This window comes from Bactrocera tryoni, chromosome 2, assembly GCF_016617805.1.
Source record: "Bactrocera tryoni isolate S06 chromosome 2, CSIRO_BtryS06_freeze2, whole genome shotgun sequence".
Taxonomy (NCBI): Eukaryota; Metazoa; Arthropoda; class Insecta; order Diptera; family Tephritidae; genus Bactrocera; species Bactrocera tryoni.
In genome coordinates this window covers 30,699,093-30,716,431 of record NC_052500.1, presented here as the reverse complement: position 1 = coordinate 30,716,431, position 17,339 = coordinate 30,699,093, and the positions used below count along the sequence as shown (strand labels likewise).

At 35.5% G+C, this 17,339-nt stretch overlaps 1 protein-coding gene across 5 annotated transcripts in view; it reads left to right on the top strand.

Annotated features, from left to right (window-relative positions):
* Positions 1–17,339, top strand: part of LOC120767234 (neural-cadherin) — a 204,758-nt gene that overhangs the window by 137,234 nt on the left and 50,185 nt on the right. For 3 of the 5 annotated variants that reach the window (XM_040093068.1, XM_040093065.1, XM_040093063.1), the window contains 3 exons: positions 12,780–12,923; positions 13,242–13,357; positions 16,288–16,452. In XM_040093068.1, the coding sequence (XP_039949002.1) occupies positions 12,780–12,923; positions 13,242–13,357; positions 16,288–16,452 (425 nt within the window). The remainder of the gene's footprint in view (positions 1–12,779; positions 12,924–13,241; positions 13,358–16,287; positions 16,453–17,339) is intronic. The other 2 variants (XM_040093067.1, XM_040093066.1) reach the window with 1 other exon arrangement.

The window sequence follows — 17,339 nt, the reverse complement described above, 5'->3', positions numbered from 1 at the left end:
CTGAGGCCCAGAAAATTTACTTTGGGACAGAAGTAGTTTCATCGAAACCTCAAAATGGTTTGAGAGTGAAGGTGAAACGTAATAGCAGATACAGGACGTTCTACGAATAGTGTATCAAAATAGCACATCAAGTGCTAATAGAGCCCGATATCGCTGCACTCCTACCTACCTTGTAGTTTTATCTTACTCTTAGGTTTTGAACTTAGGTTGCCTGTTATATTTCAGGACTAGAGAACGAAAACAAATTTCACCACTGTTGTTGAGATAATCAACGCTGAAAGCTGTAGAAAACAATCGCGCTGCAATTTTCGCGTTCCATTTTTTGACTGAGACGAATATTTGAAGTTACTGCAAAAAATACGTTTTATAAGCCAATCTAAGTAACAACACTCGTTTTTTCCCATTGAAATTGAAATGAGTAACGAAACTAGTGAAATTCTATTTTTGTCATTAGTAGCTTAAGCTCGTTAGCTTTTAAAAGCGATTTGTGGTAACCGTTTTCTGAAAGGGAAATTGAAATTTATGAAAATGAAACTTAATGTAATAATTTGTGGAACCGGACACTTTTCCTTAGATACAACTTACCAATGCGTGCTGTTTTAACACTGAAGTCAGACAAATTCATTCATTTGTAATATTTCATAAAATTGCAAGAAATATAGTATGTGAGCAAATGATAGAGGTTTTTGTATAAAAATGTTCAAAAATTGGAAATAAATAGCTCCATACAAGTGCTGCGATAATCATCGCTCCTTTCATCGGAAAAGCCTTTCATCAGGTTTCAGCTAATAACTTTTTTGGTTGCAATTTTTATTTTTGATACATTTTATATTACTGTTTGAAAAAGCACGACTTCATATCAATTTGCAGGGCTCATATTTCATAGCGGTAATTAATATTCCAGCGGTTTTTTGGTTATTTAATATTTAATGCATGGGAACGTGAGCATGTGTAATCCCGAAATTACGTGTCTTCATGTCACATATTTCACATGTGTATATATTATTTAAATGCTCGCATGTATTGCTGTCCCTTTGAGTGTGTGTGCGTGTGCGACGGCTGCATATAGAAAATTTAAATTAATATTAAAGCGCCACGAAATACGAAAGCACGAACTACAACAAACGTATTAACTGCCATTAACAGCCACACGCATACCATATAACGCTGACAACATGTTGTATATGCAACAAGCATTTTAAGAATTCATTATGAGACTACGCGCTTCACGCTGCGTGTTACCACACTCATATGTGTGGCGCTGCGTATGAATTAACAAGTATTGCAAAAATTAAAACAGAAGATTCTTGCAAAAGCATTGCTTGCATGTCACAAAATGTGGCAGGCAAAAATATGTATATGCATGTGGCGCGGCGGATAATTGCAGCAAACGTCGAGTTCGTTTGGTTGGCTGTTGTTGCTGCTCATTGGGCCCACCAAAGTAGTGCCACCTACAGAACGATTGTTGCAAGTGGGCTATTTGTTGGTCGCAGCCAACTGAGCTGTACACACTCGTTGGTGCAATTAATCAGTCACAATTTTTATACCAGCGTGCAACATGCCGCAGAAACTACATGTTGTATGCCAATATAAGAAGAAGGCGCTCAGACTGTATACCATTTAGAGCGTAGTTGTGGCTTAGCAATACCTAAAATACGGAGATCAAAGTACACTGTTATCGGAAATGAGCTGGGAGGGAAAGTAACATACGAAAGAAATTATGCCAGCTATTCAAAGGGATTCGCAACACTTTAATTTTGTGCTAACATAGATATGTGCTTTTTCTGGGTAGAAAGACCACTACTTTAGAATACGCCCATATAAACATAGGAAATTATAGTTGTAATTACCTTTAACCTTTTCTTGACAATCACATGACTATGGGTACATATTGCTCTGACTGGATTCGTGCATGCCAATGCTGCTGCGATCGAGCTCGTACCTCCTTACTTCGTTTTAATTAAAAACAATGTTCTGCATAAGCAATGAAATACATTTTATATAATATATTTTATACGACATGCAATTTATACGACACTTCCTCTTCGTTGTCGCAAATTGGTATTTTCAAGTGTTTAACATTAAAGCCTAAAACGGATATCAAGTGCTATATTAACAAAATGTATAGATGGTATTACTCGGATGTATTTTTTATTCATGAAATATACACTTACAGGTTTTTGAAGTTGAAACTTATTGAAAAGTGTGGGAAATATAATAATTCTGCAAATATGTTATAAAATATATGTATTCGAAGATTCTTAGTATACTGTTTAAATAACCGTGTGAATCACTGTCATATCCATATAGTTTTTTTATTTAAAAGTATGTAGAAATACTTCGAGTGTTGAGTGGAAAAACAAAAGCCTTTGAAACTGAGCCTCACAAAACACGTGAGTTTTAGTTCCGACTTACTGTTTTTTCTTCTTCTTCTTTATTGGGGTAGATAACCTAAGCGGTTATAGCCGAGTTAACAACAGTGCACCAGTCGTTATTTCTATTCGTTATTTGGCGTCAATCTGAGATTCCAAGTTTAGCAAGGACCTGGCTCTTCTAACAAAGTCCATTCTTTTACTCTTTTCCCTCGGGGGTACAGAATCGGACGACATGACCTAGTCAGCTCTTAGTTCGCTGATCTATGTCAATATCGTCGTATATCTCGTACAACTGATCATTCTATCAATTGCGGAAATCGCCGTTGTCAATACGCAAAGGACCATAAATCTTCAGCAAAACTTTTCTCTCGAAAACTGTGCATTGTGCATGAATCGGCACCATATAAGAGGACGGGGATGATGAGTGACTTTTAGAGATTGAATTTTGTTCGTCGAGAGGACGTTACTTCTCAATTGCCTACTTAGTCCGAAGTAGCACCTGTTGGCAAGAATTATTCTGAAACCTCGCTTGGTATTGAACGCCTCGGATAGGCCCTCCCCTATTCTGAAGGAGCATAAGATGTTGCTCACCTTCAGCTGACATAGCCGTATTAGCTTTGCGGGGATAACTAGTTCACACTTAACGGCATATAGGCAGTTCCTTATCGTGCTGTCGAAGGCGGCTTTCAAATCGACGAAGAGGTAGTGTGTATCGATCTTCCTTTCACGGGTCTTTTCCAAGATTTGGCGCAAGGTTAATATATGGTCAGTTGTTGATTTCCCAAGCCTCAAGCTTTAAATTTTCACCAAGTACCCCCAATAGAACCTTATTTGTAAGGTTGAACGGGCTTATCCCACAGTAGTTGGCACAGATTGTGCGATCTCCTTTTTGTAGATTGAGCAGAGCAGATTCAAATTGCAATCACCGGGCATGCTTTCGTCTGACCATATTCTACAAAGAAACAGAAGATTGGGAAATCGGATTCACCATTTCTGGTGTTATGCTTTCGCTGCCATTCAACAGGTTGGAGAAGTGTTTCCACCATAATTTCAGTATGCTCCGGGCGTCAGTCACTAGATCACCACTCTGGGTCCTATAAGTGTATGCTCCGGTCTTCCATTCCAATGCTTTAATTTCATTATTGCTTCTCAGACAGTGAACTAAACGTAAAAAGGTCAATAAGTAGTCAAAGTAACATGTTTTAACTCGTACTCAAGAATATAGTCCACACCTACTTGTTTATCCACTTAAATAATTATTATAATCATTAATGACATAATTTTAGTAATGAACTTTATTATTAGCGGAAAACTTTTAAGTAAGAATTTTATAACTTTTTCTGTTTTTTACATTTTCTATGATTCTAGTTAACATAAATTTATTAACAGAGATATATATAGTTTTTCTCTCCAATGCAAAAACAAAAAAAACCAAAAAATTTCAGTTATATTTTCATCGCTTCATTAAATATTTGAGCTTGTGCTGTTGACTTTCAGCATATTCTGCCTCAGTTGCCTGCATCTGTGTTGCCTCCGATGAAACTTATCTGCAAGTGGCAAAAGTTTATCGCTGAAATTTTCGCTCGAATGCATCCCTGTATATAGTCGTCTTCGCTTCGTCGTTTTTTGCAGGAATTGGCTATCGTTCTTTTATTCAGCGCTTATTGCTTAACAATTTCCTTTACAATACTAAGGCGTTTGTGGCGTTGACATTGCCATTGGTGTGTAATATTTACGAAAAAAAATAGTTATTGGCCTTTTGCCAATTTATTGTCAAACGCACTCGTCGTCCGTGGAGCCAGGCGCTCCACCACTTGTGATTGCGATAGAAATTGCGCGCCAAACCGCAAGCGTACTGTCATAGCGCCGCTCCCCTACCCAAGACTTAAATGTTCGCATTTCTGTAATTTCTGTATGTACAATGGGTAAAACACAGATGGTTTGCTGGCATTTAGCCCGAAGTGATTTCTAATTGCACAGATTTAAGCGAAACCCAAGATAAATCTGTCTACAAATGCAATGAAAATTGTTAGTAATTTTGGCCAAATATTGGGGTGTTTCCAAAAATTTAAATTCTCAAATTGCCATGTAAGTCGGTTGGAAAATTAGCCTGCAAAGCTTTGCACCTGACAGACACCACTGTTGCTGACAACACTTGACGTTGTCAATTAGAAGAAATTTAGTGGAGTTGAGTTCTTCTCGGCACCAGTGCAGATAGTTCTCTTCGCAAAAAATTTATTTGGTTAATTTAATCTGTCATTCGGTTGATTTTCATTATTTTTCCACATTTTTACTTTGACGTCAGCATTCTTACCTTCAATTGTCATTCATTTGTGCATTGTAACTTTGTTATTAACTGAACATTAGCGTTTGAGAGGTGAAACGTGATTTTTGCTTTGACAGCAAGTTTTTCTCTTTATTTTATTGTTTTTGGTTTTTTGTCCTGCACATCGTCCAACACTTTCATTTATTACTAATTGCAGACCATTATCGTTTGGTTTATTTTTTTGTGATTTTGCTTTTGACGTTTTTATGGTATTGGATTGATGCAAATGACAGTGCTTCAGTATGCTGACGTGTTTCCTCTTCATTGCGCTGTCATTCTTATTTTTCTCAATCGCCCATTATTTGTGTAAAACTAACAGCGTGTCAATTAAGATCTTTCAATTCCACCAAGGACTTCGCTGTGCCTGAATGAAAAAAAGTAACCTTTTATCGGAGGTCTACTCGTATAACCATTAAATTTCCTAACACTTTTAAATAGTTCTAAAAATAAATAAAAATTAAATCAGTTTGGATACAATAGTTCAAAGTTATAGGAAACAGTGACTTTTTAGTAATATCTATTGTGTTATACTAAAATGGAAAAGTTTCAAAACTTAACAAGGTTCCTTACTTTTTTAAAGAAAAAATACAGAAACTTCAATTTGAGATTTTCTCTTTTAAATGTTGGCTGCGACCACGTCTCAGATGGTCCATGTGTGGGAAGTGGGACCGTCTTGTTAAAACAAATATCGCCGAGATCACAAGCATCAATTTCAGGCATCAAATAGTCAGGTATCATGGCGGGATAACGGTCGCTGTTGAAGGTTATTACTTTCATTATTTTTGAAGAAATATGGATCGAAGATTCTATCGGCCCAGAGACAAAACCAAACCGTTGCTTTGTTTGGTTGAGATATAAGTCCGTGGATCTATGCACGTTCCTGTTCGTCCAAAATGCGACAATTTTGCTTGTTTAAATACCCATTGAGCCAGAAATGAGACTCATCGCTGAACATTATTTGGCTCAAAAACATCGGATCTTCTTGGACCCATCAAAAGATCATAGAGCGAAACGATGTCGCTTGGAAAGGTCGAGCGGCTTCAATTCTTGCACAAGCTGTATTTTGTACACTTTCAATTCAAGATCTCGACCTAAAATGCGTAAAGTCTTTCTATACGTCAGTCCAAGTACTGAAAGGAATAAAATCATATCTGGTATCTTATTAATTTGTATGTTATTATATGTCAAACATTTAATTAGCTTTGTTACAATCTTCTACTTCGTTTAATCGGTATTTATATTAAAATCGAACTAGGTTATGTTCGCCAGCTTATCTAGGGATCGCTTTGGATTCCCAAATGTAGTCCGTTGCGAGGCCAAAAGAACTGCGTTCTGTATTTGACCTTATAAGTCAATAAAGCGCGTTGTGACTATTACAAGTTTGCTCACAGGGTTACTTTCTATTCTTACCAACTCGGTAGAATATCTGAAAGTGTGAGCTTCCAAGTGTTTAAACCTTGATCACGTTAACGCGGGACAAGCCAGAAGGCAGTTTTAAGAAGTTTTAATCTCGCCTTTTTGCATGCAGCTTCTGCAGTAGGCGTCCGATAAGATGCTCCCGAGTGTGTAAGCCGTGATCTCGCAAACGAGGGACAATCAAGAGGAAAGTTTTCAGTTAATCGATCTCGTATTCCTCCATATAGCGGTAAGTTGATCAACTTTACAGCATAGACGCCTTTAAGGCAATAGAGAGAGGCTAGCCTTACTGAGGCCAAAGAGCTCGCTGAATGTGCTAACAGAGCAGCTCTTTACTTCATGCTCGTGGCTACATGAAATATATTTAATTAATCTAAAACTAAATTGTAAACTTTTGTCAGCACCTGAACTTGTCCTTTGATACTTGCAAATTGAGTGAACATAAAATTCTAAATTGCACGCAAATTTATGTATTCCTTCTTGTTATAGTTAATCATACGTGAAAAGTTCAGTAATACCCTTGACGTTTTCATCGAATTTTACTGATAAACAAATATATTCGAATATGTTTGTAAGCTTTTTCCTTATCTCTCAGAACACAAATCCCTGTTAACTAATTTTCTGAGAAACATAAATCTAACCACTGACATTTCATTTATTCTCGTATTCGATTATTAACAAATATTCACTATATTTACTATACAATTATGTTTGTTGATAGCCGCTATTCAAATAAATAGAAAGCGAGTAAATAATGGGGAAAGTGGCAATGTAAATAATTATCCATGAGAGGATATGTTCCCACTTATGTTTAATCACTTTACAATTTAAGTATAAGCCTTGTGTGTCAAAGCCTAAAATGCTTATGTAATTAGTATTTGTTTAGTGTTAATACATTAATTAAAATCAATTTATATGCATTCGTATGTGCTTGAGAAAGTGAGCTGCCCTTTCAAGTGACTATTTGCAGTTTGACCCACATTTGCAGCGGACTGCAAATGAAAACCAAAACAGAATCACAAGCACATAATAAAACAGACATTTACAAGCTTACACAAGCTTTTATGTAAATGCTTACTTACGGCGGATATGTACAGGAGACTGCTCAAGGAGCAAATCGAGCTGTGTTCTGCAGGCAGAGCAAACAATTCAAGCAATCCGATTATCTAATTGCTATAACAGGACTTAATGCAAATATAATTCAAATTAAAACATAATCGCAGGACCACAGATCCACGTACACACACATTCGTACATACTTTGGTGTGCTTACAGTTGCACAGTCGAGTACAAAGCACATACACAGTGCCGAAAGCAATGCCTCAAAGCAGGCAAATACACACAAATACATCTGCGTAAATGCATACCAAAATAACTGTAATCCCTTGAAGTTTACACAAAGCCTTTTATGTCAACGCTGTTATAAGTGGATTTGCATAAATTAGTCCTAGTAAAGGATTGTCTTACTTTGGGGTGACACTGGACCAAACCTTGCGTAGTGCAGTTCACTACGTCTTTGGTGAATAATACAGTTTATTCCAAACTTGTACATTGGTGCATAAAGATGATATCTTACTACAAATTAAAGTAAGAAAACGCAATTATATAGTAAATCTGGGCCGTTTTCAAAATTATTTCGAGTTGAAGGGTCTCATAACCCCACAAAAATTAATAACCAGGTTAGGGTGAATTTGAAACCAACGAAAAGTATATTTGTAAATAAAATAACAAATACTCATCTTCTTAATATCGAAATGAAAGATTTGTCGTTGGGCTACCATACTATATATAAATATTTATATTATGCAAGGCTATCGAATACTGACCATAGGAAACTCAGCAACTAGATGCCAATTCTGGTGTATAATCTATTGCTATCATCCCTTGTTATCTTTACAGACAACAGAATATGTTATATATGGATGTAAAACAATATGCAAAAATGAGTACAGACACATGAAATAGGTAGATGTTTTCCAAAATAATATACCACTCAATGATGACTTTATTCCGATTGAAGCACCCTTCAAATACATAATAGTGGGTCTGAAAGGGTCCAAATTTAAGACAAACCTTAGCGCTTCAATACAACCCAAAGCTCCAAATTTCTATAAATTCTCATAACTTATTGGACCAGATCTGTTTGTTCACTACATAAACGCAGAGTTGTGACCGCAAACAGGTTGTCTCTGTGTACACAAGCGGACATGCGAGTGTGTTTGCGCTTTCACTTGCAAACCATTTAAGCCTTAAGTACAGTTTACTGAAGACAAAACTACAATAAAAACAAACTGTGCACAACAATACCATTATCACTTTAACAATCGACTTGAATACAGATTAGCAGCGCTATGTGCGTCAGTGCAGTAAATTTTGTATTTCCCTATACTTGTATTAAAGCGCAAAGGCATACTCGCAACAGAATACAACACACTTGAAATTCAGTGTATGTTTGCTTCTCTTAATGGTGCAACAATTGCAGCATTCTGCCACTTAAACTTAAAATTTACCATGCGCAGGCGCAGGCGCATCGACGCCAACACCGTGTTGCTTGTCCACTGCAGTGCCTGATGATGTTTTAATAATTCCGAAAATAATAAACAAGTCAGAAGCACAGAAATTCAGTCCAGGCCTGTTGTTGTAAATATGAAATATACGCAAGGCAACGTTGTCGTGGCGCCCATTCACTGAACTGCTCAGTAGCGTTCCACTGGGCGGCTAACTGAAACAAACCAATCACGACAATACGGAGAATATATTGCAAGGCTCATAATTCAAATACTTGCTTTGCATGCTTGCCTGCCTGGCTGCCTGTTGGTTTGTGGCAACTGTCATTTGCAAGTTGCAGTAAATTCTTTTACACCCAAGGACATGTAAATGACTACAGTTTGCGGATATAGTCGCTATCAGACAGGTAGAAGACGTCAGTACTATATACATATATCTTGTTAAAAATGTATTTATAGAGTAAATTTTCTTTGTTTTTTGCTTACAATAAGCTTTTATAAAATGTGAGAGTAATTTCTAGCTATTGAAGAATTCATTTAATTTTTAAACCATTGCTTTTGCCGATTTCGTCAAAAAGTTTTGAAAAATGCCTTGGTCAATTTCATGATAGATCCATGAGAAAGAAAGACTGAAAGAAGTTTATTTCCATTTGCAGCAACGCTGCTTTCAAACTAATTGTTGAGTAGTCAATGGACAATCGCCAGTGATTTGAGTCCTATCCAAACGCTAATAAATTCATCAAAATCGGAAAGTAGTTACAATAGACCAAATCACCTATTTTAGACAAGTAAAGTTTTATTTCATCGTCACGATGTAGTATATAATATGATTTTACTCACCTATTACCTAAAAATATTTGAGAAATATAAACACCATCATTAGCTGCTGAAATTATTATCGCATTTTTTTCTGTCTGCTCTTTTAGTCACAACTATATAACTGTTATCGTGTGTTGAAAAGTGCGATAAATGTCTAACTAATAACTTCAGAAACATCAAATTTAGCGATAAGGATTACTCAAAATTATATATAAATAAAATATATTTTTTAAAGTAGAGGTCCTCTTCAAAGGTTCTTAATAGTCTCAGAAACTACTACAATTTTCGCAATATATTTTAATATTACAGTTGTAAAATCGCAGGAATCGGACCATTAAGACCTTTAGTATCCTGAATCTCCTTCCAGTAGATTATTTTAACTTCTTTACAGACGTTGCCATCGCTTACGCGGTTATAGCTATTCTTTTCGCTATTTGGCGCCAATTTATGATGCCAGCCAAGCCTTCTCCACCTAATCCCTCTAACGGAGAGATTCTCTACTACCACCGTCGGGTACTGAATAGAAAACCTTAAAAGCTGGAGTTTTCTCTTCCATCTGGAAACATGACCTTGCCAAGGCAGCCGCTATCTCTTGATTCTGAGGTCCTCGCCGTTGCCAATGCGCAAAGGGCCATACCCTGAAACCGACTCACCATATAGCAGACGGGAATAATGAGCGACTTGTAAAGTTTGGTCTTTGTTCGTCGAGAGAGAACTTGACTACTCAGTCCGAAGAAGCACCAGTTGTCAAGAGTGATTGTGCGTTGGATTTTAAGTTGTTTGTGATGATGCTGGTTCCAAGATAGGCGAAATTATCTCTGACTTCAAAGTTATTACTCTCAACAATGACGTATGAGCCATCAGCTGTACACTCCTTTAGAAGATTGTACCTTCTCCATTTAGCATTGCAATCCATATTATTTTCTTCAGCAATAAACAAATAATAGATTTTCCAGGGCTAAAGCCAGACTGGTCCAATCAGCTTGTTGACGCTGGGCGTCAGTTTTTCGCTCACTACGATCGATAAGACCTTACGATCGTATAAAGAGGCTTACCCAACGAAGATTAGGGAATTTCAATATTATGTTTGAGCTTTCTTAGATCTATTATTGAGGATCTCAGCGTCTACGTTTGCTTATATTACAGAAATATTGATGGTTTTGTGAGATGTCATAAACTCTGAAAAAGTAGCCAAGAGCTGCAGAACCCTGTACAGGAGTATAAGTTATGTATATGAGCAAGCGGAACCGCAAACATATGCTGCCGCATCTTTTATAACTAAATTTCATCCTATACATTCATGAAATTTTTTTATTCACTTAATAAAATTTTCGTTAAATGTATATGTATATGAAACTGCTTGGCCACACCTAGTTTATTTTATTAATCTCGCATACGTTTGAGCATACGCAGCAATATTCAATCACCAGTAAAAAAAGGGAATTGCTTTGCTTTGATTTCAAATAAATTTTGGCTTTTAGAATTAGAATTTAGAATGTTGCGTGAGCAACAAAAGGAAACAGTAACATATTTACAAACATATGTGTATTTCTAACGCAAATAAATATGAAATATTTTATAATAAATACAACGCATATGTTTTCTTGCATTGAATTTGGTAAGGCTGTTAAGAAATTTTGTGATACAAATACATACGTTTTTCCTATTTTGTGTATACGTCATAGATTTACACATTTAGACTTGTTAAAGTCGGAAAGCTGTCTATGATTCACCAATACAAACATAGTAAACTTAACAACTAATCGGCTTTTCCTAGAGAACAGATTCATATGAAATTCCATTTGCATTGTGTTGCATGATGTTTATTTGCTGATTTTATTTCTTTATAAATTCATCCAAGTCTAAAGTCATAGACGTTTGTTGTTGTAACGCATCAAAAATTATTTGCATTTACCATTTATTTGAAGTGGTTTCCCAGTTTAGTACACGTACTATTTCTAAATGGATTTATTACACTTTTATTTTATATGCGTGACAACTCAGATATAAGCGCACTAGCCTAAATTCATATACCAGCAAAGTTAATAAAGAATACACATGCTTATTTTCTCTCTCTTATTCGCAATGCGTGGCACATACTCGTATTATGATAATGCCTCTTCATTCGCTAGAGCAGTTTGTGAATTAGTGCCAAAAGTGAGTACAAGACACTGCGTGTCACATTGTGTTGCTCGTAATCGTGCAGGCTGTTTATGAGAATTACGTGATAATTGCATAATTTTAGGCGTTTCGCCTAACCGGCTTGTTAAACTAATACTTAGAAGTTTGCTCTGTTATTTCCGGTTGTATACGTGTTTGTTTGTGTTAGGTAAGTAACAGCAAACGCTTTTCACTGTTTTGTTTGGCAAAAATGTATCATATTGTCTGAGGAATGAAACGGTGCAGCAATATTCATGATTCGACGTTTGATTCATTTTTATACCCTCAACAGTGTATATTAAGTTTGCAACGAAATTTCTTATACCCAAAGGGAATGTTGGATATCCTTTAAATATATACATAACGATTATGGTGAGGAGCTAGGTCGATTTAGCCAAACCTGTTCGTCCGTCTGTCTTATTGTCTGTATATAGTCGAACTAGTTGCTCAGTTTGCGCGGTAACCATCTGAAATTTTACAAAAATCCTTTCCTCTTTAAGAAGCTGTTCATTTTTCGAAATCACCGATATTGGACTACTATAGCATATAGCTGTCTTACAAACTGAACGCTCGGAATCAAGTGCTTGTACGGAAGTTTTTTTTATTTGTCGAGATTTATTCAGGAAACTTGTCATGAACTTTTATCCAAGGCAACAGTACAATCATCGCAAAACTGGTTTAGATTCAGATCGGACATAGCTGCCATACAAACTGATCGAGCAAAATGTAATCCTTTTATGTAATTTTCTTCTATTTTACAGTTTTTTTCAGGAAATTTGGCACAAGTTATTGTCCAAGGCAACGGTATAATCTTCTAAAAAACTGGTAAGAACGTTCCAGGTTCCGACTCACTGATCGAAATCATGATTTAAATCTTTTTATGGCCGTATATGCCATATTCAGTGTACCTGTGTAGGGTGTTATAGCTTTGATGCAGCTGAAATTAAAGTTCTTTTGTTTGTTATTTCTAAAATAAGAAAAAAGCATTAATGGAGCTAATTATATTATCATTTAATTTCTTTAATCAACTTTACTATGTGCTATAAGTAACATTACAATTCGCAAAGTAATTACACCAGTGCCGAAGTAGTATTATCACACTTGCATATTTAATTTATGATTCCTCACACAACTTAACCACATTTTCATTCTTCTTTATTCCTCTTCTTCTAACAGTGACAAAATTTATACGCATTGGCATCGCCGATAAGAACGACAACCCGCCTTATTTCGACAAGTCGCTCTACGAGGCAGAGGTGGATGAGAACGAAGATATCCAACACACTGTGCTGACCGTCACAGCCAAAGATCACGACGAATGTAAGCACATACTCACTCAAATATGCTCATATTATAGTTGTACAACAACAACAATGCGTAAAGGAAAATTGTCTATAAAAATGTATTTTTTATCTTTTCTATTTCTTTTTGAATGACGGACTGATTCGCGTAACGCCGTTAACCGTTTGAAATGGATCGCACATTGTACTCGAAATACATTTGTTTTTATATATAATGTTCGGAATGAAATTAAAAATGTCAACATTGTCTACATTGTCAACACTTACAACAACGTTCACCGCCACTTTTGTTATTACATCTGTCACTGATGGCCATTGGCTTTTGAAATGCGTACAGCATCGCGTATACGTTACGAAATTACGAGTGGCAACATTGGTGGCGCTTTCGCTGTGAAAAATATGACTGGAGCCATTTATGTGGCCGGCGCATTGGACTACGAAACTCGCCGAAGGGTAAGCTGATAAACGAAAAGTTTTCCTCTTTTAATGTTTGCGTTTTCGCTTGCTTATCTACATATATTTGTATATATGTCTTTATCAATTTTAAACGACACTTTGCCTTATATGAACGTTCACAGATGTAGTTTTTCCGAATGATTCGACCTGCGAGCGAGCTTTATGCTTCCACTCCAATGGATATGAAGCATAAACACACAGCTCCTTATATTGACACTTTTGCAGTTTATGCCACACTTAAAATTAGCGCAATTTCGTTTCTAGCGGGCAATCAAATACATTTTCAGCTTGCAATAAAAGAGTTTTGCGATCGTGAATGTAAGCGTTTTAGTAGAGAAGAGTGATAATAATGGCAAAAGAACTAGGTATCAAAGGTTTTGATGTCGAAAAGTTTAATAATTTTAGGTTTTTCGGAAACAGCAATGAGTATGTTAAATGAAAAAAAAATGTTTGAAACATTTTCGAGCATTTTATTGAAATTTTAACAGTAACTTGAAGTTATTGTGAACTCATAGCCAATTTCACAACTTTTAATTGCTTTCGAAAGTAACTTTCTATGAAATACCACAATGCAGTCTCGAAGCACTATTTGGCATAAAAGTCATTAAACTATAACGGTATAAAGTATATGTAAATTTAAGGCTACAAGTGACTTTGATAATTGAAGTTTTGCTGAAACTAAACGAACTCTTTTATAAAAGAATTCAATATTAATACGAAACTGGAACTGAAATTGAAACCTGAAAAGCTGCACAATACAAACAAATATTCCTTGGAACTCGCACAAAAGATTTAAATAAAATTCTCAAAGCGAAATATGCAGCTGTCACTATTCATAACACTTGCATGTATGCAGATATGCGTATTTACAGTTAGTTTTGTGCTCATACATGTGACGCATGATGGCTTAACCGGTTTGCCAATCGTTCATTTCGATATGTGCTAGTGTGCACATATTTGTTACATAAGGCAGGTGATTGGTTCAAGTTTACTAGAGCCATCCTCTAATTGAATTGCCGTGCTATGCAGCTAGTATTTTACGTATACACATGCGTTTCCGCACTTTGACATGTACGTCATGCTGAAGGCCATCCAAAATCTAAAATGAAGTCAACTAGTTATCAGTTCCTTTACAACTAGTATGCGCCGCTAGTTTCACTAGTCAAGAACATATCTTTTTACCACACAATGCTGGTAACTGCCACGTGTTGATATCTTACGAGACGTTGATGTTCACATTTTGCCTAGAAATCTAGCAGTTTTAATCAAAATTCTAACATTTTGGTCTAGGTTATGTTATCGAAAATAATGGTGCCTTACTAAGTGCTCCCTTTTTTATAAAAAAAAATGATTTTGAATTGCTACAAAAATTACGTTTTCTGCTCACTTGGATTTTAGTCAACCCATTCTAGTTCCAAACTACTTTTTTTTATTTACCTGTTGCACGTTTCCTTGTTGGGAAACTACATGCGACACAATTTACAGCATGAAAATTTGAAAAACGTGACCAACTTTAACAAAACGCCACATAAAATATTCTAGCCAAAATGTGGCGCAATATATGTATAAATTTTTTTTGTTTTTACATATGTCTCCCTAACAACCGTAGCCAAAGCGGGAGCCATCATACCAACACGTATGCTCACACTAAATAAATGTCACTTTTCGCCAGTTCCAACGAATTCAATATACCGCATTTCGTATCATCCGTTAGCACTAGTTCAAGTACATTTCATTTATTTACTTATTTATAGGTGCATAAATATTGCTACCAAATTTCAGTCTGCAGTATCTTTCAATTGTTTCAGCATACTATATGTACATATGTACGTTGTTTGGAATTTGGCTGTGCTATTGCAACATTGAAAAGTGTGTAGCTACATAGAGTCATTTGGACAATTGCAGTCCATAGCTGCTGCTATTTTATGAGTCCTGCAAGCGAAGTGTGTATTTCGTTGGCAAATATCGGAAGAGTGGAGCTGAAATGCCAATAAATTTGATTAAAACAATTTTTAGATGTCTTCAATATAAGAATATAATAGTTTGGTCTTACTTTACTCCCATTTTCGTAACTTCCACACTTCCACTTGTTTGTCATATTATATACTGAACAGTTTAAATAGATCTCCAGATGTATTTACCTTTGTAATGCAACTCGCTGAAGACAACGAGTTTTTTAAATACTTCTAAAGTACTTTTTCTGGTTTTTACTATCTGAAAATAGACATCCTGAAAGAGAACTTTATAAGTCACGAAATTTGATAAGAATTTTCAGCTCAAAGTCGAGCTTGGTAAGGAAGCAAGAGACCTATAATTTTTTTAGAAAGTGCTTCAGAAGGAAATCAGTCCAAATAAAAACTTCCTGATGTTATTCTTAGATGTAATAAATCTAAAAGCATTGCATTAAAAGCAAGGCATTTCACAATATGCGTACAATTACATAAATTTAAGTACATATCTAGAAGAATATATATATTTTTAAGCCATTTTTTCTTACAAACATTTCGATCACAAATCATAACAAAAGAAAAATCGCAGAAAAGATAAAGACGGTGATAAAAATTTAAAACTTAGCGAATATTGGATTCTTTTAATTAAGCTTGTGAGCGCGAGCAATGACACTGAATTTTTAAAAGGCGCTAAAGAGAAAATGCAGTTATCTATGTTCAGACCGATATTTATGGTACATACATTTAATGCACTAAACTTTTAGAACTTTCAATAATACGAGTATATAATACACAATAAATATAAATTTTTATTAATACGGTATATATACGGCTCCTGTTGCCATTATAGCTACCGAAATATTATCATAAAGTATTATAATAATAAGTTTTTTTTAATGGCAAGAAAGCTGTAAAACCTTTTCCTTAAATTTGCTCACTCAAATAATGCGCTTCTCCTATTTAACTTAACACACATAGTATGAGCTGCGTTTAGCCGCTTCCGATAACTTGAAGGAAAACTATACGACCGTCATAATTCACGTTAAGGATGTCAACGATAATCCACCAGTTTTTGAACGTCCCACCTATCGCACGCAAATCACCGAAGAAGATGACCGCAATTTGCCGAAACGTGTGCTTCAGGTTATTGGCCATATAACGTTAATATAATCGCACACTTTCGCTCATATTTTGTATTTATGTAACTTAGTAACATGTAGACGCCAATTTTTAATGCAGTTTTATATACCATTTTTTTTTTTTGTAATTTGAGCAAAGCTAGATCGACTTTGAGTTTTCTTTCCAGCTTTCATGCTTTATATACCCTTAGCACCATTTTAGCTGTTGTTGTTTTCGTTACGACTCCGTTTAGCGTTGTTACAAATTTTGTTAACTGCAATTTTTGTTTTGCTTCACTTATGTGCACGGCTTGACATAGTTTCCCTTTCAATAATTTTTATGAAATCAATACATTTGCCTTAAAAGCATTTCGAATTATATTTTAACTTTTGATATCCATTGAATTTGAATATGATATTGTTAAATTATTGTTATGTCATTCTGCATGATTTTAACTTAAGATTTTTTATTTTTTATATTTAATATAAGGCAGTAAAAAGCATAGGTCGTCATAAACAATACAATAGCGAATCGAACAAACAACTTGTATAAATTATGTAAGCTGCCATAACCACACAGAAAGAGTACTTTAGGTGATACCATTATAATCAGGTATACTTATATTCCATTGCACTGATTTCAGCTCAATTACTTTGTATTTGCTTTCACATGCAACCGAGAGAGAGAACCAAAATGGCTCACCTCATGCGTTCTACCATTGTGAATATTATTTTTACATCAAATACAAATTATATATTTTATGACCAGATAGTGCTTACTTAATGAAGAAGGCAGCTAGCAGCTGATGATCGAACCCAACTGCTGATCATTTTTGCTACCTAAAGGAGAAAGTTTTAAGGTTACTTGGGTTTTCTCGAGCAATATCGTCATACCTTCCATATACACTAGTG